We start from the raw sequence: 22,517 nt of genomic DNA on the forward strand, positions 1-22,517 counted from the left end.
CAGAAGCTTGAAAAGATTAAAGTGACTTCAAAAACAGTTTTAAAGGATCTTTACAGCAAGCAAATAAAACAGTCTTTAGTAAAAGACTTGGTCATCTGAGTAAGTAACTTAGTAGTAAGTAACTTAGTCCAGTCCTGCCAAGCTACAATCTTCATTTAAAACAGCTTCTTTCGGGTGCCTGGATGGCTCAGTGGGTTAAGCCTCTGCCTTCAGCTCAGGTCATGGTCTTGGGGTCCTGGACCAAGCCCAACATTGGGCTCTCTGCTCCGCGAGGAGCCTGCTTCCTTCTCTCTCTCTCTGCCTGCCTCTCTGCCTACTTGTGATCTCTGTCTGTCAAATATATAAATAAAATCTTGGGGGCGCCTGGGTGGCTCAGTTGGTTGAGCAACTGCCTTTGGCTCAGGTCATGATCCCGGACTTCAGGATCGAGTCCCGCATTGGGCTCCCAGCTCCTTGGGGTGTCTGCTTCTCCCTCTGACCTTCTCCTCTCTCATGCTCTCTCTCACTCATTCTCCCTCAAATAAATAAATAAAATCTTAAAAAAATAAAAATAAATAAAATCTTGGAAAAAAAAAATAAAACAGCTTCTTTCACTTCTTGCAAGGCTGGGAATGCTGCTGATGCCTTCCCAGATAGCTAGAGCTTTGCCATCCATTCAGAAGGTGCCCATTTTTCCAATCTTTATTCTGCCTACCCGACTTAGAGCAACCTTCTTCAACAATATTGTGAGCATCCTTTTGCCCCTGCCTGTTCTTTTATTCTCAGGCCAACAGAGCAGTGTCAGGGTGAATCGAGAGACCAATGAACCTCATACCGTAATTCCCCAAAAGTGTAAGTTAAAGAAGTATTGAGAAGGAAATTTAAAAATAGTCCAGCAAAGACTGTAATGGATTTATTGAAGCTGAGGAGGGAGTTTTAATCCTGGAAGTCCACTGGTACATAATTAAAATTTGGTTTTCTTTCTGTTAAAAGGACAAGTATTCTTGAATTATATTGTGCCCAAGTTTCATGTCCGAGAGACCACCAAGGAGCCAACACCGATGCAATCACGCAAGGGTTTTTCCAGCAAGCTCGAACTTGGGTCCAAGTATACCTGGCACAGCGGAGCAGGGACTTGGACCCCCAATCTGGTTACAGCATGGTATTTATGTGTTGTTTCGGGGGATTTCCAATAAGGGGTGTGGACTCTGTGTCTCTGGGTTCAGTTCCTGATAGCATACTGGGTATGTCGGTCCTGTGGTTGAGCCTGGCCACACACGGGAGGCCAGTGAGATTGCAACACACATAGAAAGCTGCACAGTCATGCTAGGTCACACACGGGTGGCCAATTGAACTACAATTCACCCCATAGTAGACATTTGAACTAGCCTATCACCTTGGTCAGAACTGGCGCCCAAAAGGTGCCCAAAAGGTGGAGCCCACACTCCTTGGTAGCCAGGGAGACAATATGCATACTCCACTGATTGGATGTCTCCACCTGATCTGACCCCCCATCCCTGCATTCAGGCTGTTACCTCTACCTGAGACTGGTTTCCCAGACTTGCTTTTAAGTTAAGTTCCCCGGCGGGGGCGGGGCGGGGGGGGGAGCAGGTCAGTTTAAGTTTTACTGCATAAACAACAAAATGGCTGTTCAACCCAGGTGGGGCCGCTCTGGCTAAACAGGCCCTTACAATATTTGTCTGCTCTAAATGAGAAATTGAAAATAATGAAAATGTTTATTTACCTGTAGGTAATCTACCCATAAAACAAAGATTCTATGTTTTGCCTGCATCAGGTTTGACTACCCAAATACACTGAGTCTTTAGGATATTAAGTTTCACTTACAACCATGTGACTCTGCATTTGCCTTCACAATCTTTTCTTGTCAGTTGATCAACTAGATAATTAAAAACTCTTTCATAGTCATCTATAATCCTGTTTGATCAAGTATCCCAAAATCTTTCAATTTTTAGCAGACTTCCCCAAATCAAATTCTAAATAAAGTCTTTTTGACCTAAAATAAATAAGAATTTTCAGAGTTCCTGGAACTTCTGGAAAGATTTGTTCCCTCTCCTTACAGAAAGGGAGGTCTTACACTAATTAGGGTTATTTGATATATCAAATTACATGGGAAACATTGTTAAACAAAAAATGATGGTAATTGAAAAAAAAAGTGATGCTAAGTCTTAATGATGTACTTCCTTTTAAAAAAAATATTTTATTTATTTATTTGACAGACAGAGATCACAAGTAGGCAGAGAGGCAGACAGAGAGGGACTGGGGAGCAGGCTCCCTGCTGAGCAGAGAGCCCAGTGCGGGACTCGATCCCAGGACCCTGAGATCATGACCTGAGCCAAAGGCAGAGGCTTTACCCCACTGAGCCACCAGGCGACCCTATTAAGTGCTATTTTAAAGTCCTTCTCTTTGGTGGTAGAAAAATACTTTGTTATGGGTGGAGGACAGAGACTATCCAATAAAAATAGGATACTTGAGATGCTCATGGTAGATGGGACGCGTGCTAGAATTTAGGAAAAAACAGCTTGGTTTCCAAGGTCTGTTTTTACTTTTTCTGCAAAGGAAGTGAAGTTTAGAATAGAATCGGGAAGAAAACATTGTGACGGTGTACTCTCTCCCGATACCAGGCTGCAAAAAACAAAGAGGAGAAGCAAAAAGAGGCCTCAGGAGCCTCCTCAGTGGGGGTCTGACACACCAGGCACAGGCCCTCACCCTTGGCCCCATTCTCTCGCCTTTTCTAGTTTTCAAAATGTTATTGTCCACTGGCCCCAAAGGCAAACAACTTGCCCGCTGTGCCGGGCCCTTTGCTTTCCCCCATAAAGGTGGATATGCAGTCCACTCATTATCAGGAAACCGGTGCACCTACAGATGACCACACGGACACAAGAAACTATTGAACAAAGAGAATCCTGGGAATCAAACGTAACACCCAGAGGCAGGCTGGCTCAATTCCCTCCATCATACGTAACTTTGTAAATTCTTTTTTTTTTTTTTTCTGAGATTTTATTTATTTATTTGAGAGACAGAGATCACAAGTAGGCAGAGAGGCAGGTAGGGAGAGAGGGGGAAGCAGGCTCCCTGCTGAGCAGAGAGCCCGAGTTGGGGCTGGATCCCAGGACCCTGGATCATGACCTGAGCTAAAGGCAGAGGCTTTAACCCACTGAGCCACCCAGGCGCCCCACTTCATAAATTTTTTTTAAAAGATTTTATTTATTTACTTATTTGACAGAGAGAGCTAGATCACACGTAGGCAGAGAGAGAGGGGTAGGCAGTCTCTCGACTTGGCAGAGAGCCCGATGCGAGGTTCCATCCCCGGACCCTGAGAGCATGACCTGAGCGGAAGGCAGATGCTTAACACCCCAGCCACCCAGGTGCCTGTAAATTTTTAATCAACATGGTTTTGCCTCAGTGACGTGTGTATATCCCTGTGTGTGTCCATCCTGCAAGGCTGGGAATGGAAATATAAGGACATTCCTGTGAAAGCGCAAGTGCCACGCAAACTAAATAATACTGTTATGATTACCCCATCTTAGGAATCCAGGGTCAGCCAGAGCATTATTTCTCAGGTCAGTACAGCTTTGAGAGAGTGCCGATGCCAGCTAATAAAATGGTGCATTATCCCTAATGTCACGCCTGCCTTTCATTCTTCTAAGACACGGGAGACCATCCATTTCTTAACTTCTCAAATGTGGAAAACAAAGTCATTTGCAAAGACTTCCCGGCAGAAATTATTTCCAGCACTGCCTGAGCCACTCCCTGGACACCAAGGAGAGATTCCTTTTGAACACTTTCACACCCTACGCATGAAGTGTTTTCATGGCCTGGCCCACGAAGTCCACTTGGACGCCACTGACAGAATGTGAGAAGGGTATGAGCCCTGGGACAGGCCTGCAGGGCGGGGAGACTGGCTTGTAGCCAGTCGTGGCTAGCATCGTGGTCTCTAAATTCCTCTCAAGCAGCAGTTCTACAAGCGACCACCTATCCCCTGCCCTGTTCCTTTGGATTCCTTTGCAATTTGACTGCCATTCTGAGTCCTCGGATCCTTTATTCCCTACGTAGGCTCCGAGAGCCGACGCTTCTGCTCTTCCTGAAAACATCTCTCATGAATCCTTTCTAGCTGCCCTGACCCTCATTGCTCGTTCATTGGCTTCTTAAGGCCCGGCAGCTTTCATCCAAATGCTCACAATGGGAGACTTCTCTGAACTGAGGTGCTGTTCACCCCAATTGCCAGTTTTATCATCGGCAGCCTTCTTCCCAGTGTAGCCTCCCGCCCAGCCACACATCTCTCTCCTGGTTGCCCTCTGGGGAAGCCTCCTGCTACTGTCGTGAGTTCCCAGAACCTTAGGAACTTAATTGTCTTCCAGGTCTGGAGGTCAGAAGCCTGATGGAGTCTTATTGGACTAAAATCAAGGTGTCTACAGGGCTGAGTTCCTTCTGGAGGCCCAAAGGGAGAACACCTTTCTTTGGCCTTCCTGCTGTCATAGGCTGTAAGGCCCTCTCCTTGGCTCCCAGCCCCCTCCACCATCTTCAAAGGCAGCGATGCTGCCCTGAGCCTTCTCCTGCTACCACCTCTCTGGTTCTCCCTCTTCTGCTTTTAAGGACTCTTGTGATTACATTGGGCCTGCCTGCATCATCCAGACTAGTCTCCCTATTTTAATGTCAGTCGCTGAGCAAACTTAATTTCCCTTTCCACGTAGCCTAATTTATTCTCAGGTTGTGGGAATTAGCACATACACGTCCATGGGGTAATGTTACTCTGCTCGTCACAAGCTCTATCCTATCCTCTGTTGCCCACATTCAAGAAATGCTTTCATTATCTATGCCCCATTTTGCAATTATTTCAGCATCAATCAATCATTGATGATTGTTGCTAAAACCACATGTTTGTGTTTTTAAAATTTATTTATTTATTTATTTGAGAGGTAGAGAGAGACAATGAAAGAGAGAGAGCGTGAGAGGACAGAGGTCAGTGGGAGAAGCAGACTTCCCGCTGAGCAGGAAGCCCGATGTGAGACTGGATCCCAGGACTCCAGGATCATGACCTGAGCTGAAGGCAGTCGCTTAACCAGCTGAGCCACCCAGGCGCCCCAAAACCTCATGTTTAAATTAAGTAAGGAGAGTAATTGCAAATTATAGATTTAGAGGTCTGGATTTATATTTTTAGGGAAAAAACCCAAGACATCGAATGCTCATATTTACACTCACTTTGTATTATAAAGCACACCAGTGCCCACTCTGAAGATCCTAATAAAACACACACCATTTAACATCGAATTAGCAGAAGCTAACGATACGAATGATACTGCTTAATTATGTTTGGCAGTCAAACCCCGAGAGCACTACGTTTCAAATGTATTTCAAAAGCCAGCATCTAACGCATATGTAAAGTATTTCTGCATCAGTGAGCCACACATTTTAGGAAACCTGCAGCAACTTTGGCTTAAACTTCTATGGTTGTTACTGCTTCCTTGGGCTCTAAGAAGGGAGCAGACACAGGCGACAATGGGTAAGTTACACATTCTCTTAGTCAGAAACATAGTGCAAATTATAACTGCATGTTTGAGGGTGTTAAATAAGGGGCCGGTGCCTGGTATGGCAGAAATCACTTCTTACGGTCTTCCCAATACCAGCCATTAACAGAAAGGACCATAGGGACAGAGGGAAAAGCAGGCGCCAATGGGTCCTGAAGACAGCTTCAGAGGGTGGAGTTCTTGGTTCTTACGTAGGTCATGCTGTTACTACTAGGACAAGTTCAGGTGTGTGGCATTTACCAAAACAGACAGATTATAGACACTTCCTGTCCCTCCTCAGGAAAGCCTTCTCTGGACACCTCCAGAGCAGACGAGGTCTGGGAGGTATGCCGCCCTTACAGAACCTTACACTTCTCCTTCACATCCTTTGCCACAACCTCATACAGATTGTTTTTGTGATTGTTGGATGGGTGTCTTCCACGGGACTGCCTTGCTTACCGCTGTACCCTTAGCTTTATCACAAAGATGGGTTCATCTTGGGCCATTTACATGTTTGAGGACTTGAGTAAATCCTCAGCGGAGAGGGCAGAGGCTGCGTTTTTGTGTTGGTCGTTTAAATGTTTTAACCTTGGTGTTGTGGAGCACTTCGAGCAAAGAGTGTCCTCAGCTCTCCATCAGCATTCTCTGGAAGGACCCATGTCTCACTCATGAGGAACTCTACATGATGACGTAGCAGAAGCCACCTCAGAGGCTCCTCCAGTTCCTTCCCAGAAAGGACACAACAGGAGCTCAGCAGGTGGGAGAGGAAAGTAGAGCTTCTTCGATGTCACGTGTACAGACCTCTTAAAGTCGTGCAGGGGGAACTAAATTCTTTGTGACTTTTCCCTTGTATTTTGGAAGAGCAGTTCTCCACGTGGGGTCCTGGGCCCAGCCCCGGCATCACGCAGAAGGTTGCTAGACACGCACATCCTTAGACCGCAGTAGAGACCCGATCCTTCAGAAACTCTGGCGGTGGGGCTCGGCGACCCGCTGGACTAGGTTCCAGGGGAGGGGCGCCCGGGGGGCTCAGCGGCTTCAGCATCCGACTCTGGTTTCCGCTCAGGTCAGGATCTGCGGGTGGGATCCTGCCTCCCACATGGGACCGTGATCGCACGTTCAGGGTCCGAGTGGGTTTCAGATTCTTTCTCCCTCCGCTGCGTCTCTCCCCAGCCACGGTCTCGCTCTCAAACACATACGCCCTCAAGAAAGAGAAAGTCTTCCAGGCCCTGCAGACGCACGTCTGAGTGAGACCTGCTCCCCGAAAGCCGAGTGCGCGTCCCCGTCGAGGATGAGCCCTCTGGGCTCCCTCCGCTGCCGAGGTCCGAGCAGCCGGGACCAGAGACGCTCATTCCCGCACGGGTGTCCTGCGGGGTCTGCGCGTCCCTCAGCCGCCGAGCGCCCCGAAGAGCCCGCGAGGCGCCCGTGGGCACGCGGGCCGGGCCGGGAGCGGCGTCAGCGCGGGAGGGGAAGACGAGCACCGGAAGCAGCGACCGTTCACCTCACAAGTCAGGTGCGCGGGAGCGGCCGCTGCGCGGTGCCAGCCGCAGGACAGCCTGAGGAGGCCGAGTGTCCGAAGAGTCTGGCACGTGCGTGCTGCGCTGCGGGGGAGCGGCGGCTGCGGAGGCCCCTCCGAATTCGCAGCTGCTGTTCCTCTGCTGAGCGTTCCCGTCAGCACACTAACGGCGGGATCCCGCATTCTAGAGCAGGACGAGCACGCTCAGGGCCGGCTTTCTCCAGAATAAACATCCACCACGCACGTCGAGGGGCGACACTAAGCGACGGCGGGGGCGAGGCCGAAGGTAACGCGGCCAGGACGGCTCTTCTGCTAAGCACGGGCTCTCCTCAGCCCTGGCCGCACGTCCGTCCGCTGGCTTTTCTGCTCTGGGGCCGCCTCCTGCCCGCGGCCTCCGCGGCCGGCGCGCCGCCCTTCGCGATGGAAGCGGCCAGGAGGCCCGCTGGGACAGAGCGCGAGCACCGCTGGCGGGAAGCCCGGGCGGGGTCCTCGGCGGAGGAGACGCTCAGAGCCGGGAAGGCTGCCCTCTCGCGGCGCTCGGACGCAATCCCGCCGACGCAGCCGCGGGGTGTCTTCCGCCCGGACTCGGGCCCGTGGCCCCGCCCCCGCTGCCGCGCGCGTATCCACGCTCGGAGCCGGCGCGGTAGGTGGCGAGCGTGTGTCGGCCAATGAGGCGCCAGAAGCGAAAGACTGGCCAATGATTCGCCGGGAGCGTCGGGCGGCCGGCCAATCGCGACGCCTGGCACCCGGATATGATTGCGCGTTCTGAAGGCCCGCGGTGAGCGAGTGTGAGGGGCTCGGCACGTGGGGCTGGGGCTGGTGCTGGGAGCCGGGAGCCGGGAGCGCGGGTGACCGTGGTTCGGGTTCCGTGTCCCGCGCGTGGGGCCTGCGTGTCCGCGTCACCCCTCTGGGTTCGAGCGGCGGCTCAGTCCGTGCGGGCCGAATTCCGACGCCGGGCGGCGGGCGCGGGCGCGTGTGCAGGCGCAGCCCATGGTCCCTCAGCGGGCGAGCCGGAGCGTGGCGGAGACGCGGCGCGGACGGTGACAGCATGAACCTCCTACCCAAGAGCTCCCGGGAGTTCGGCTCCGCGGAGTACTGGGAGAAGTTCTTCCAGCAGCGGGGGAAGCGGGCTTTCGAGTGGTACGGAAGCTACCTGGAGCTGTGCGGGGTGCTGCACAAGTACATGAAGCCCCGGGAGAAGGTGAGCGCGGCCGCGCGCCCGGCGTGCGCTCGGAGCGTGGGCGCCGAGCTCCGTCCCGCAGCCCGTGGCGGGAGGCGACGGGCCGCGGTTCACGGCGGCCGCCTGGGCCCGCGTCTCCGGACTCGGCGCGTCCCGCGGCTCAGAGGCAGCTCTGAAACGTCCTGTGCAAGGCTTCGGGGTGGGGGGCGACCTGCGGCCCCAGCCCCTCCCTGACTTAGTCATCGCCCGGGAAGAGGGACCGCAGTAGTGACCCTGGCTGTCGCCTCCCGGGGCCGTTTCCGTCACGGCGCACCGGTGTGGAGCCGGCGGTCGCCGTGGCTTTCCTGACGCCGAGTCCGCCGGCGGGGGCTGTGGCCGGTGTGGCGCTTCCGGCCTGCGCTGCGCCGGCGACCTGGAGCCGGAAGGCACGTCCCGGGGTGCCCGGGGCCAAGCTGAGCGCCGGGGGTGGGGGGCTCGGGGTCGATGAGGTGTGCTGGGTGGGGGGAGGGGGGGTGGCAGCGAAAGAAGGGCGGGAAGGTGACTGGTGGGGCGCGTGCGGAGTGCGGGGCTGTGCGGGTGCCGCGTGCGCTCCTCCCGCGGCTGGGATCTCGTCACGACTCCGCGGGGCTCCTGCACGGGCTGTCGGGGCAGCGGCGGCCCCGAGCGCCGGTGTCTCGCCGCAGGTCGTGTGCAGGGAGCGCTCCCGTGGGAGCTGAGACTCAGCCCCATCAGGGCAAGACTTGGGCTCTTCCCACCAGGCTTTTCCAGGGAGGGGACCCTGGGGCCGCATTTGGAGGGCTGGGTGCACGACTGCTGCGCAGAGAGGGGGCAGCAGCTTGTGTTTCAGGTTTGGCTTTAGGACAATAGCGGAATACAGGCCCGTGGGTGGCTCCGTCGACTCGGTGCTGGATTCTTGAGTTCAGCTCAGGTCTTGGTCTCTGGGTTGTGATTTCAAGTCCGGCCTTGGCCTCCGAGCTGGGGCTGGAGCCACCTTAAACCGAAGGAGTAAAGAATACCGTGAGGTGGACCCGAAGGCATGAGTGATTGAATATGGTTCTTCCACAACTGGGTTTTAATAGCCAAAGTAGAGGTGTGACCTGTCCGTGTTTGGATTCTGTGCCTTCCTATCACTTCTTGAGTAACTGATGGTTGCTTCACGGCGGACAACCAGGATTAGCTTGTTTGTGTAGAAAGCCCATTTTCCCATACCCTCCTTCGTGTGGCTGAATGTGGTTTCCACCGATGAGTTTCCCTAAGATGGAACCTGGAATCGCCTGGGAAATGGTGCTGTCTCCTAACAGTAGCATGTGCACCCCTGGAAACTTACCAGCCACGGGGAGATCTGATTCCTGAACGTATCTGCATGTCATTCCTCTGCCTTGACCACCTTCATCTTGTTGGTTTTTCCCCTCAGGTGCTGGTGATTGGGTGCGGGAACTCGGAGCTAAGTGAGCAGCTGTATGATGTGGGCTATTTGGATATAGTGAACATTGACATCAGTGAGGTGGTCATCAAGCAAATGAAGGAACGCAATGCCAGCCGACGGCCCCAGATGAGCTTCTTGAAGATGGACATGACACAGATGGAGTTTCCTGATGCTTCGTTCCAGGTGGTGTTGGACAAGGGCACCCTGGACGCTGTCCTGACAGACGAGGAGGAGAAGACCCTGCACCAAGTGGACAGGATGCTGGCTGAGGTTGGCCGTGTCCTGCAGGTGGGCGGTCGCTACCTCTGCATCTCCCTGGCTCAGGCTCACATCCTGAAGAAAGCAGTGGGTCACTTCTCTCGGGAGGGGTGGATGGTGAGGGTACACCAGGTGTCCAGCAGCCAGGACCGGGTACTGGATGCAGAGCCTCGGTTCTCTCTACCTGTCTTTGCCTTCATCGTGACCAAGTTCAGGCCAGTCCCTGGCTCTGCCCTTCAGATCTTTGAGCTGTGTGCTCAGGAGCAGGGCAAGCCTGTGCGGCTGGAGAGTGCCGAGCGGCTGGCTGAGGCGGTGCGTGAGCGGCAGCAGTATGCCTGGCTGTGCAGCCAGCTGTACCGCAAGGCCGGGCTGGGGAATGTATCTCTGGACTTGTGCGATGGGGACACGGGGGAGCCACGCTACACCCTCCACGTGGTGGACAACCCCACTGTGAAACCATCGCGGGACAATCATTTTGCCATTTTCATCAGTGAGTTGGGATTGCTCCCTCTCTTCCCTGGAGGGGCTGGCTTACAGGGGCTGGGGCTTTGGTGGATGGGTACGCCGTGGCTGGTTTATCTTGCAGGGGGTGGCACTTCAAGAAGTTAGACTCTCCCAGGCATGAGGGAGGGGGAGTAGCAGCTGTCCAGCTACCTGCTTAAGATTTGAGGCTTATTTCTTCACACCTTCCATTGCAAAGGCTTGGTAGAGTGTGAGAAAGGGTTTGGTAGGGAGGAGAGGGAGAGGCAACAGGGATAAATTTAGGTAAGCCTCACAGTGTAGCGAGTTACTTTGTACCACAGAGTCCTGGAAGCAGCAGAGTCAGCTCCATAGCCTGTGAGCTGCATGACTTGGGGAGAACTGCTGTACTTCTCTGCCAAACTCGGAGATAGTACAGAGTAGTAGCTAAACAAACCACTGTTGGGTTCCAGTTCTAGCTCAGTCCCTTCCTGGTGGTGTGACCCTGGACATTCCCTTTCTTTCTGTGCCTGAGTTTCCTCATCTATAAAGTGAGGTTGTTAACTGTCGTGTAGGTGTGAGAGGTGTAAAATCTCTTCGAGTGGTGCTCGCACATGGTAAGTGCTTGGAAAACAGAAGTGGTATTAGTGAAGGGTGTAAATAATACCAGATTTACCTCCGTAATGGTGAAAAGAAATAGGATGACGAAGTGCTTTCAAAAGTAGGAAATTCTAGACAAAGGCAAGTTGTTGAAATTATCACCCTGGTAATTTGCTGACAAGTCAGCTATTTTCCCAAGTATTCCATAATCCTGCCTGTCCACCTATGGGAACAAAGAGTGTAGTGGACACAAGCATGGGGTCTGGGGCTTGACTGCCTGGGTTTGAACCCCAGCTTCCCCATTTATGAATTGTGTGAATTTGGGCAAATAATTCTACTTCTGTGTCTCAATGTCCTCATTTATGAAATGGGAATAATAATACCACCTGTATCTTAGCCTGTTGTGAAGATTCAATTAGTTTCTGTTTGTACACTTCTTGGAATAATGCTTAGTGTGTAATAAGTGTTAGTATTATTGTTATTTTTCTTGGACTAGGTACCCTCCTCTCTCCCTCACATGGTCACGTGGGTCCTACCATGGGTCTGATGGCTGCTTTGCTCTGGGCATTGTGCACTAGGGAATTGACAGCCCTCAGTGGGTCATAGTTGGAAGGGATGCTAGGACTTCACTGGGGCTGACTCTGTGCCATGTAGGTTATATTGGTTGGGTCTTGAACACTCTTCCCTGGACTCTGTGTCACCAAGTGCTCTTTCCAGTCCCCCAGGGTCGTGAGACCGAGTGGCTCTTTGGCATGGAAGAGGGTCGGAAGCAGCTGGCGGCCAGTGCAGGCTTCAGGAGGCTGATCACAGTGGCCCTCCACCGGGGCCAGCGGTACGAAGGCATGGACAGCATCCAGGCCGAGCTGTCAGCCAGAGTCATGGAGTTGGCTCCTGCTGGGATGCCCGCCCAGCAGCAGGTAATAGAGCTCTGGCAGCAGCTTTCACGGATCTCTAGAGAAGTCATATTAGCAGCCACATAGGCATAGGGTGACTCGGAAGGAGCTAGGACGAGGGTCCGTGCCCCTGGCATATTCCTGGTGGGCAGGTCAACAGCTCAGAACTAAGTGGGCAGTACTTCAGTTCTCTTGACTCCAGGCAGTGAGAGGAGGGAGAAGGGTTGCTATGTGGGGCCTCTGCGACTCCACACAGAAACGAAATGCTCTCCACCTTCCAGGCTCTAGCTCTTTATACTGTGGGTTGTTCAGACTCTGTTTCTCCTTCCCCCCTTTTGTGTCTTTTGCTTCTTGGAACTATCATTATCTTGAGTGTAGAGTGAAAAAGAGGCAAAACAGCTCAGATTAGTTTTCAGGATATTAGCATTGCTGGCCTGGCATTTTCCTGGGAAGGAAACCGGGTTTTTGCTCGGACAGGGTCATTGATAGCTGAGTACCTTACAGGTGCTTTAGCCATGGCAGGTAGGAAAGCCAAGTTCCTTAGGGGCATGTTGCTGTGGTAGCAGATGTGGAAAGATAAACCTAGACTCCCTAGTTCTAGCCTGTGGTTCTGCCCACTACACTGTCTTGTGTTTGCAGATGAATGTGTGTTTGATTGGGGTTGGTGTCCCTCAAAGAGATGGAGATCTTGTGGGGAGTGCCGGTGTCTCTGCAAAGCCAGGGGTCCCTGGTGATTATTAATACTCTTGGAGGTCTTTAAAAGAAATGGAAGTAAAGATTGAGAAGGGAAATGGAAAAGTCTAGAGGGAAAATGTATTTTTCTCCTAAATTTTTCTCTTGTTAAGAAAAATGGGGAAAGGGGTGCCTGGGTGGCTCAGTGGGTTAAAGCCTCTGCCTTCGGCTCAGGTCATGATCCCGGAGTCCTGGGATCGAGCCCCGCATTGGGCTCTCTGCTCATCAGGGGGCCTGCTTCCCTCTCTCTCTCTCTCTCTCTCTCTCTCTCTCTCTGTCTGCCTCTCTGCCTACTTGTGATCTCTGTCAAATAAATAAATAAAATCTTAAAAAAAAAAAAAAAAGAAAAGAAAAATGAGGGAAAAGATGAGAATAATTGCAGGGAGAGAGTTCGCCAAACTTAGAATGCTTGGTCTCTCTCTGGATTTGTTCTCAGATTTCCTTCTCTCATAGTTATAGTTCCCTGCGGAAGGTTCCCTCTAGGTTTTATGGAAAGTCCTTTGAACATTCCTAAGGAGAAACTCATGTTTTTCTGAGGGAGAAACCTTGCATTTTAATGAGGGTTTAGGGGTTTCCAAAGAGTGAATTAAACCTTTTGTGATCTCTTGAAAGGCCCCAGGAAAGTTCCTTTCTTTTTTCTTTTTTTTTAAATGCAGCTTACTTAGTTTTTTTTTAAGATTTTATTTATTTATTTGATAGAGATCACAAGTAGGCGGAGAGGAGGCAGGCAGAGAGAGAGAGAGAAAGGAGGAGGAAGCAGGCTCCCCACTGAGCAGAGAACCCGATGTGGGGCTCGATCCCAGGACTCCGGGATCGTGACCTGAGCTGAAGGCAGAGGCTTAACCCACTGAGCCACCCAGGCGCCCCTCAGGAAAGTTTCTTATTAGAATGGCAAATCTTGGAAGTTCTTGGTGTCCTGAACCTTGGTATGGGGATTCCTCATACACAAACAAAGGGAAAAGATGATCATTTCTCATGTTTCTTAATTGATATTTGACCACATCTCTGTTATATCTTCAGGTGCCCTTTCTGTCTGTGGGTGGGGACATCGGGGTCCGGACCGTTCAGCACCAAGGCTGCAGTCCCTTGAGTGGCAGCTACGTGGTCGAGGATGTGCAGGGGGATGACAAGCACTACTTCCGGCGGCTCATCTTCCTCAGCAACAGGAATGTGGTGCAGTCTGAAGCCAGGTTGCTGAAGGATGTGTCTCACAGAGGTGAGGTGTCATCCGCACACTGGTGGAACCCAAGTGGACATGGCCTGGACTTTCCGTTCAGGGTGGTCAGACCGACCTGGGTACCTGTGATCAGAGGCACACAGCTCTGTGAGTTTTCCTGTTACCATCTGGGCTCTGCTGTAAACGGCAGTAAACAGAATGTTCTTGAGCGAAGTCCGGGTCTCAGATGATAAGGGGCTGGGGTGGTGCTTTACCACACAGATGTGGTTATCACTTTAATGCCTTCAGTTTGGAGGCCATCTGCTTTGTACGGGGCTCTATATGCGTCTGTATTATATTAATTCAGTAAACTTCTGTGAGGTGAGCCCCCACCTCTTCCATACTGCCGGCCTCTGCAACAGGTTTCAGAAGGGCTTTGGAGTTGGCGGGTACCTCACAGGTCGCCTAGTCTGGTGCTGTTTAGTAGAACTCTCTGCATTGGAGGGAATGTTTAATGTCCGCTTAGCCGCCCAATACGGTAACCATTGGCCTTGCGAGCACATGGAATGTGGCTGCTGCAAGGAAGACGCTGAAACGTCAACGTTTTCAAGTTGTAACTTCTGTGCAGTGGCCACAGGTGGCTAGTGGCCATGGTATTGGCCAGTGTAGATCTAGGCCATGTCCTCTAGGATCCTTTCCATTTCCTTAAAGTAGGCTCCGGGGGCGTGGGCTCTTGAGTCGGGTCGGCCTCGCTGCAGCACAGTGCTGCTGGTACGGCTTGCTTTCCCAGGACTAGCGTGCTCAGCATAGGACCTCGTCATCTCTGTTTCTCATTTAGCCCAGAAGAAACGGAAGAAGGACAGGAAGAAGCCGCGGGCTGATGACACTCCAGAGGACCTCCCTGCAGCCCCAGGGCGGCCCGTTGACAAGACTTACCTGTGCTGTGAGCACCACAAAGCAATGATTGCTGGCCTTGCCCTGCTCAGAAACCCGGAGCTGCTCCTAGGTGAGGGGGACTCCGGTGCCCTCCACAGGCGGGGGTGTGGACGATTACAGCTGTCTTGTGGGAGCACAGCATTGACAGACCAACAAATCCACATAGATCCGTAGTTTTCTCCTTCCCAGTGTTCTTCTAAGTTAATAAATGGCCAGTAGCTCTTCCCTCAGACTCCGATTGTAATCGCAAAATGACTGCATGTGTGGGTGTCTAACTTTTTTTTTTAATTCATTTATTTAAAATATTAAAGTGGGGGGAGGGTGACTGGGGGATGGATGTTGGGGAGGATATGTGCTATGGTGAGTGCTCTGAATTAAGACTGATGATTCACAGACCTACACCCTTGAAACAAACAATACTTTGTATGTTAATAATAAAATCAATAGATTACTGTTAACATGTTAATATAAATAGTATAATTATTAATATTGATAATGTAATTATCAATAATATTGACAATTTATATAATGTTGATAAAGTGTATGCAGTGAGCTACAGAAAGTACACAGATTTTAAGCTGTTCAGTTTATTGAGTGTTTGCATATGTCTACCCATGTAACCAGATGGAACATTTAAAAATCATGACTCCAGAAATTCCTGTGCACTTGGGAAGAATTTCTGGCTTTCAGTCCTGCATTATTTGAGCACCAGATGCAATTCTTTCTCGAATTTCTACTTACATTAAGAAATCTATTATTATTGGTAGAATAATCATAGGCTTATTACTAATAATTAATTAATTTGGATCTGACCACAGTAGCAAAAATGTTCATTTTTCTGTCTAGGCTTTTAACTGTTCATCTAAAGGCCTGAGGATGTCTTATGAAACACCCTGTGATCTTAGCTTATCTTGGTGTTGCTGTATGTCCCTAGAGGCTCAGTTCTTAGGTTTAATCCTCGGATACCAATCCTAATTTAATGTCTCCTGGTGATTTTTGTTTCTTGTCTTCTTCTGTCTGCCTATGGTTGCTGAGGTTTCTCTGTACTTAGGACTAGGATTTGGGCCTTTGTTTTCCCATGATTTCTGGAACTTGGGTGGAATGACTTGGCTGATGTGTCTGAGAGGGCAACTGTGGCCTTTGAGTTGAAAGCTGGGCAGAGGGCATTGCATCTACACTGCCTTGTAGAGCGAGATGTTGGCCATAGTTCCTGCCAGTTCCTAGGGGAAGTCTGATCATGCTTATGGTGGGGACTCTTGGTATGATATCAGCTGAGAGCTTTGGGATCTTTAAGGCTCTGTAATAATAACACACTGGTTCAGCTTCTGGATGTAGTAGAGAAAGGATTGTGAGGCCAGGGTTGAGTTTTCAGATGTCAGATTGGCCCCTAAATTTCTGGGATGAGACAGAGAGGCTGGGCCCCTAAATCTTGTATCCCCTGGGCAGAGCAAATAATCCAGCTCCCTCCTTAGCCCTCCCCAAGGCTAGTACAAAGCTTTCAGTGGGCAGATTGTCAAATGATTCTTTATTCCTTTATTGCAGAGACCCCACTGGCGTTGTTGGTAGTAGGCCTGGGTGGGGGCAGCCTCCCTCTGTTTGTCCACGATCATTTCCCGAAGTCCTGTATTGATGCTGTGGAGATCGACCCCTGCATGTTGGAAGTGGCCACCCAGTGGTTTGGCTTCTCCCAGAGCGATCGGATGAAGGTCCATATTGCAGACGGCCTGGACTATATTACCAGCCTGGCGGGAAGAGAAGGTACTACAGCTTTCGGAGAATTTGGAAGGGTGTTGGGAGAAGAGTCCTCAAAGTCAGCAGACCTGCACGGGCCTCTAGGCTTCATCTATGACAATTAACGTTGTCCCAGTCTTTCGCCCGTTGATCTGTTCATTCATTGGTGATGTACTGGTTCAGTAAGTCTGGAGTGCCGGCCACGTCCTCGGCACTGAGCTGGGCGGTCAGGATACAGCAACAAGGAAAATCGACCATCTCGGCCCTTGGGGTGCTAACGGATCAGTGGGTTTTTCTCCCGGTTCTCTTCTGACTCTGTGTCCTTGCCACTTCCTCAATCTCCCAAGGAACCCCTAAGGTGTGTAGCTGGTGAGGAAAAGGGGAAGAAAAGTTGGGGTGTGTGTGGGGAGTTGTTTATTCAGTCTTTCAGCTGGGGGTGAAGCAGAGAGAGAGCCAGCCAGCGTTCATGTAGATCAGTGCTTGTACCCCTGGAGGCGCCGGGCTGTGTGTACAGACGTGTCGTTGGCCCTCGTAAGCACAGGGTGAGGGCGCTTCCGGCAGCAAGTGAGTAGAGACCAGAGATCCTGCTTAACATCCTGCCGTGCACGGGACAACCACCCTTGACAGAGAATTACCTGTCCCCAGTGTCAGTGGTGCTGAGGTTGAGAAACGCTGAAGCAGAGGCTGCTCAGTGGGGTGGTGGCGGCCCTGCTGTGCTGGAGTTAAGGCTCCATTTTGCTCTAATGTTTCCTATCTCAGACTTAGGACAAAGGCATATTAATGTTCTGCAATAGCTCCTGTGCTCCTTTTGCCACGTTCTATGTAGGCTCTCTGGAGCATGGGTCCCTCAGGGAGAAGTCAGCCAGGTCGGTTCTGTCTTAAGTGAACCTGGGAGCTTGAGCCACACACCCTTCCTGGTCTGTTTGTTCCATACCTCACCCTCTGGTTCTCACTGGATCAGAGCATCTCCCAGTTAGGGTGTGGTAGAGCAGGGTGCCTGGGGTGAGTATTTTGGTGCAGGAATTTTAATTGCAAGCTGAACTTTTTATGAAGTGTGTCTAAGTCTATCAGAGCTTTACAAGTTACCTCTCTGAGGCTGGGGCCCATGTGGGGACCTGGGCCCAACGTAGCTAGTACGTGGGAAATCTTTGATACTGCTCAAAGCTCATGGCAGACGCTCAGTCTGTGATGTGTTGCCATCGTTACTGCCTGTCAGTCAGTTCTGAAGAGCCCGGCAATCGTCTCTAACAAGCACCTTCCAGGTTGTTAGAGGGCTCAGTGCTACAGATGTGAGCAGTGGTTGTCCTTGGACTTTGCTGCTCTCTAAGAAACCAAAACGAGATCTGTGCCATGCCTGGTAATGGGCATGCAGTAGTCCTAAGTCAATATTTATTAATTATTGAATAACCGTTTTCGTGGTCTCAAAGTTCGCTGCAAGTCAGTAGCATTGCAGGTTACCCCTGTAAAAACGGTTTCCATTAGAGCAAGGGAAGCATCTCCCGCATCACCCGTTGTTTCTCACCCAGGTAGCTAGATCTTTTTTCTTGAGCCCGTAGTTATTCAAGTACTAGAAAAAATACACTAACTTTAATTTGATAACATTTTCCCCTGCAACCACTTGCTAGGTCAGTCCTTAAAGGCTTAGGCAGCTGCTTTGTGTAAATCAATAGTTCTTAACTGTGCCTATATTTTGAATTACCTGGGAGTTAAAGAAAAATACTTGAGGCTTCCTGTCTCCCCACCTACTTGTTCCTTCCCACACCAGGGTTTTTGACTCGGGTGGTCAGAAATGGAGCCCAGATTCTCCCAAGTATTTCAGATACCCTGAGGTGACCCTAAGGTTCTGCTGGGATTGAAAATCACTGGTACAGATAGACTCTTAACCAAGTAGCAGTGGTGCTAGTGTGGACCCGATGAATATGTGTGCTTATGGGAGGGGCTTTTATTTTTTTTATTTTTTAAAGATTTTGTTTATTTATTTGACAGATCACAGGTTGGCAGAGAGGCAGGCAGAGAGAGGGGGGAAGCAGGCTTTCCACCGAGCAGAGATCCCTAAACCCAGTTCGGGGATCAATCCCAGGACCCTGAGATCATGACCTGAGCTGAAGACAGAGGCCTAACCCACTGAGCCACCGAGGCATCTCTGGAAGGTGCTTTTAAATGTGGAGGAAAAGATCAGGTCAAAGCCCTGGCTGTCATGTGGGGAGCTCACAGCAGAACGCTGAGTGACAGTGACTCCCCTGGACAGTCACTCAGTGTCCTTACAGACAAGCCATGGCGCCGTGTCATCCTTCTGATGTAGCCGCCTGTGGCCACCACAGGTCACAGGGCACGTGTGGTGTAGGAACGTATATGGTGTTAGACAAAGACTTGATTGCTTCTCTTTTCCCAGCTCGGCCCCACTACAATGTAGTCATGTTTGATGTCGACAGCAAGGACCCAACACTGGGAATGAGTTGCCCACCACCAGCTTTTGTGGACCAGCCTTTCCTGCAAAAGGTCAAAAGCATCTTGACTCCTGAAGGTAGGAAGTACAAAAGGTTGCGGTGGGAGGTGGGATGGAGCCTTTAAAAATTGTTTTCTTTTTAGCGAAAAGTGTGCATCAGTGTGTAGCTCGATGAATTTCCCCGAAGTGAACACATCCGTGTACTCTGAAAACACAGAACACTTGCAGCCCACCAGAGGGTCCACCCCTTACCTCCTCCTGTAACTCCTCCTCTCCAGGGGAACCCCATCCTAACTTCAGTCGGTACTGCTTAGTTTTGCCCATTTTTGTTCTTTGTGTAAATGCAATCTTACAGAATATATTCCTTTTGTGTTTTTCTCTTTCTTTATCCATAGTGTTGTGTTTACATTGTTATTTTTATTGTTGTGTAGTGTCATTGTGTGTCTGTACTGCATTGGTTTCTCCAGTCTGCTGTGCTATTGGATTATTTCCTGCTTGAGGCTTTTATAAGCAGTATTGACATCAACACTCCAGTAGGTGCCTTTTGGTAAAATGCATTTGCAGGTCTGTCAGGCATGTAGGTGAGGTTGTAATTGCTGGATCAGAGTTTCCTTGTAAGCTGGGGTTTCCTAGATGTTGCCAAACAGTTTTACCATGTGCAGCAATTCATATCTCCCCCGGCGTGGTCATGCCAGCTGCCATCTGATTTCTTTCCATGGGGGCTGGCCTAGACATTGTGCTGTTCTGTCGTCATAGCAGCCCCTTTTCAAATAAGGAAACTGAAGTAAGGAAACTTAGCCAAACAAGCTAGCAAGCTGTGGCGCCAGCTTCTCTTGGAAGCTAGAGCTCTTAGACCTCACGTTGACAGCCTCCCAGATGTTTTGGCTTGGTGTCAGGTACTTGGGCGAACATAGATTTTGGGAACCTTCATTGTTAGAGGTCAGGGTAACATTGGCCCTCTTCCTGGCTGCTAAATACCCCAAAGTGTGTATGTCAAGAGTGTGACACCCCTGTGGAGTTGGTACATTTTTTTCTTGGGAGTGTTAATTACTTCTTTCTCAAAGCATTTCTTTGGGAAACTGAAGCAAGGAGAATGGCAAAGTAATTTGTTACCAGCACAGAAGAGCAAGAAATTAGCTGGACGTTTTCTCACAGTTCACATATTCCTACCTTCATACGCACTGTGCTCTCTGCAGACTCACTGCAGCTGTGTTTTCTTAGGCCACCAGCAGGAATCGGTCTGTTCTCAGAGCTGAACCTTGTCTCCAACGTGTCCCCGATCTGCCAGACATGACTCTTTCCTTCCTGCCCTGTAGGTGTCTTTATCCTCAACCTTGTGTGCCGGGACTTGGGGCTGAAGGACTCAGTTCTGACCTGTCTCAAAGCGGTCTTCCCTCTCCTGTATGTGCGGCGAATTGAGGGTGAAGTAAATGAGATCCTGTTCTGCCAGCTGCACCCGGAGCAGAAACTTGCCATGCCAGAGGTCTTGGAAATGGCCCAGGCCTTGGAGCAGACCCTGAGGAAGCCTGGGAGGGGCTGGGATGACACGTATGTACTGTCAGATATGCTCAAGACCGTGAAGATTGTGTGACTGCTGGGCCGGGAAGTCTGCTCTGCTTCCTGCCACACTGACCTTGGGCTCCTAGCCTTCCAGAGATTGAAGAATTATAACGCACAGTATTTTTTAAGCCTTGTGTTTTTCTTGGTTTCATACCTCCACCTTAGTGAGGTTGCCTGAAGATCTGGGGAAATGAAAAATGTCCTTCCCATCCTGTCCTCTGTAGTACCACTTGGGTTGATTCCCTCTGCTGCTTCTCCTGTGTCCCTGCGTAGGATTCCCTGCTGGAGCTCCCAACAGATGCTGATGCCTTAATGACTATACACCGAGCTCCTTAGGATGGAAGACGATCACATTTGATTGCTGGTTTGCTTTTGCTTTATCTTCCTATTGGTTCTGTAGGAATGATCTCAAGTGAGATAACATAGCTTTCTATGCCAAAAGACTATAAAAAGAGTAGGATTTCCGTAGATGTGAGACAGATTTGAGAAAACATCTAATCCACTCTGTCTTCCTCCAGATGGAACTGCTGTGGACACGATTCCAAGTTGTAAGAACATGCTAACCCACTCTAACAACTTTTCTCAGCTACCCAAACCTTGTAGCCTAAGGTTTTTGTTCTGTTCTCAGTGGAAGGGATGGATTTAAGTGGCCCCATAATTGCATGTCAGAGACAGCTGACTGAATTCTCCAGAGTTGGTCTACTCTCCATTGACTGATGTGTGGGACCCAGCGCAAAGACTGTGATGGATGGTTAAGAGTGGCCAGAAAACACGGATTAGTAATAAAAATGAACATGTTCCGGTAACTTTGATTCACGTACACTATATCATTTAATGAAATAAAGGAATGTTAAGCCAAAACTACATCTAACCTCAAATCTCCTTTGAGCCAGCAGCATCGATCCTATCTACCTATTTATTGAAACTGTAAAAGCAGCAGCTCAGAGATTGGCTGGAATTTCATCTCTCCTAATTATGCCAAAGCTGACTTAATGAGCAGTGCCGTGGAGAGTAAGCATTATCACCATACAGCATCCCAGCTTCCTTTACAGGCCCTTTCAAATGGACTCTAACTTCTTGAGGTGAAGCATATTTCAAAGGTAGTGTGTCATCCTCACAAAATCTTGTCAGGCCATTGAGGAGAAAGGATGTGAGGACAGAGTAGGGTGTTTGGATTTTACCCATTACAGAGACTTGGTGTTCCTTAAAGGGAGGACCTTTCCCTGGAGCCATGTAAAGGGAAGGCTGTGTCTTGTCCTGTCCCTGTACCTCAAAGGGCCTCAGTTTGGGAATCTTCCCATTGTCTTCTAACCTGTAAGCTCGTGCAGTGTTAGGACAGGTGATAGAGGACCCGGGTCTGAGTCCGAGGGTTTACTCTGACTGCCCTTCTGTCCTCTCACTGTCTCAGGTTGCTGGCTTTGGGATAGCACATTTGGGTGGCACAGCCAAGCTAGAGATTTACCAGAATGAAGATGAGGTCTCAACTATCTAAGAAGAGCTGCCCAGGGGGCACCTGGGTGGCTCAGTGGGTTAAGCCGCTGCCTTCGGCTCGGGTCATGATCTCAGGGTCCTGGGATCGAGTCCCGCATCGGGCTCTCTGCTCAGCAGGGAGCCTGCTTCCTCCTCTCTCTCTCTGCCTGCCTCTCAGTGTACTTGTGATTTCTCTCTGTCAAATAAATAAAATCTTTAAAAAATTAGGCAGGCTTGTTGGAAAGGAGCCTTCGGAAGTGGGAAGACGCCGGCAGGGGTAATGACAGTCGTCTTCAAAATTTTGGAAGTCCGTGGGTACGAAAGAAGAGCGAAATTGATTTTGTGTACCTCCAAAGGCTGAAGGAAGGCCAGTGGACAGAAATTATAGTTCGGCAGCTTTCAGCTTTATTTCCTTCGAAGAGATTTTTACCAATGGAGGCCACTTTGCTCTCTGGAACACAGGGTGTCTCAGGCAGTTTACTCATACTGGTCTTTACTCCCCTTGGTGTGCTCCGAGTTGTGAGGAAAGGGTTGTCTGTGTACAGGCAAGTGCCCTTGGTTGTGTCCCATCTTTCCCAGTGGAAAACTACTCCCTCTTTTAGGGGGGTGGTGATGAGTTTCCATTTTCTTTTTATTTCTTTTTTTTTTTTCGA

General features: G+C 50.3%; 1 protein-coding gene across 1 annotated transcript; it reads left to right on the forward strand.

The window, feature by feature from the left end:
- The first annotated feature begins 7,788 nt into the window (after positions 1-7,788).
- On the forward strand, positions 7,789-21,260 carry METTL13 (methyltransferase 13, eEF1A N-terminus and K55). Its single transcript, XM_059145971.1, has 8 exons — positions 7,789-8,218; positions 9,612-10,371; positions 11,658-11,857; positions 13,586-13,781; positions 14,560-14,727; positions 16,200-16,415; positions 18,781-18,912; positions 20,151-21,260. The coding sequence occupies exons 1-8, from the start codon at positions 8,066-8,068 to the stop codon at positions 20,423-20,425; spliced, it is 2,100 nt and encodes a 699-aa protein (XP_059001954.1). The 5' UTR covers positions 7,789-8,065; the 3' UTR covers positions 20,426-21,260.
- Positions 21,261-22,517: the final 1,257 nt, after the last annotated feature.

This window comes from Mustela lutreola, chromosome 14 (assembly GCF_030435805.1).
Source record: "Mustela lutreola isolate mMusLut2 chromosome 14, mMusLut2.pri, whole genome shotgun sequence".
NCBI classification, from domain to species: domain Eukaryota; kingdom Metazoa; phylum Chordata; class Mammalia; order Carnivora; family Mustelidae; genus Mustela; species Mustela lutreola.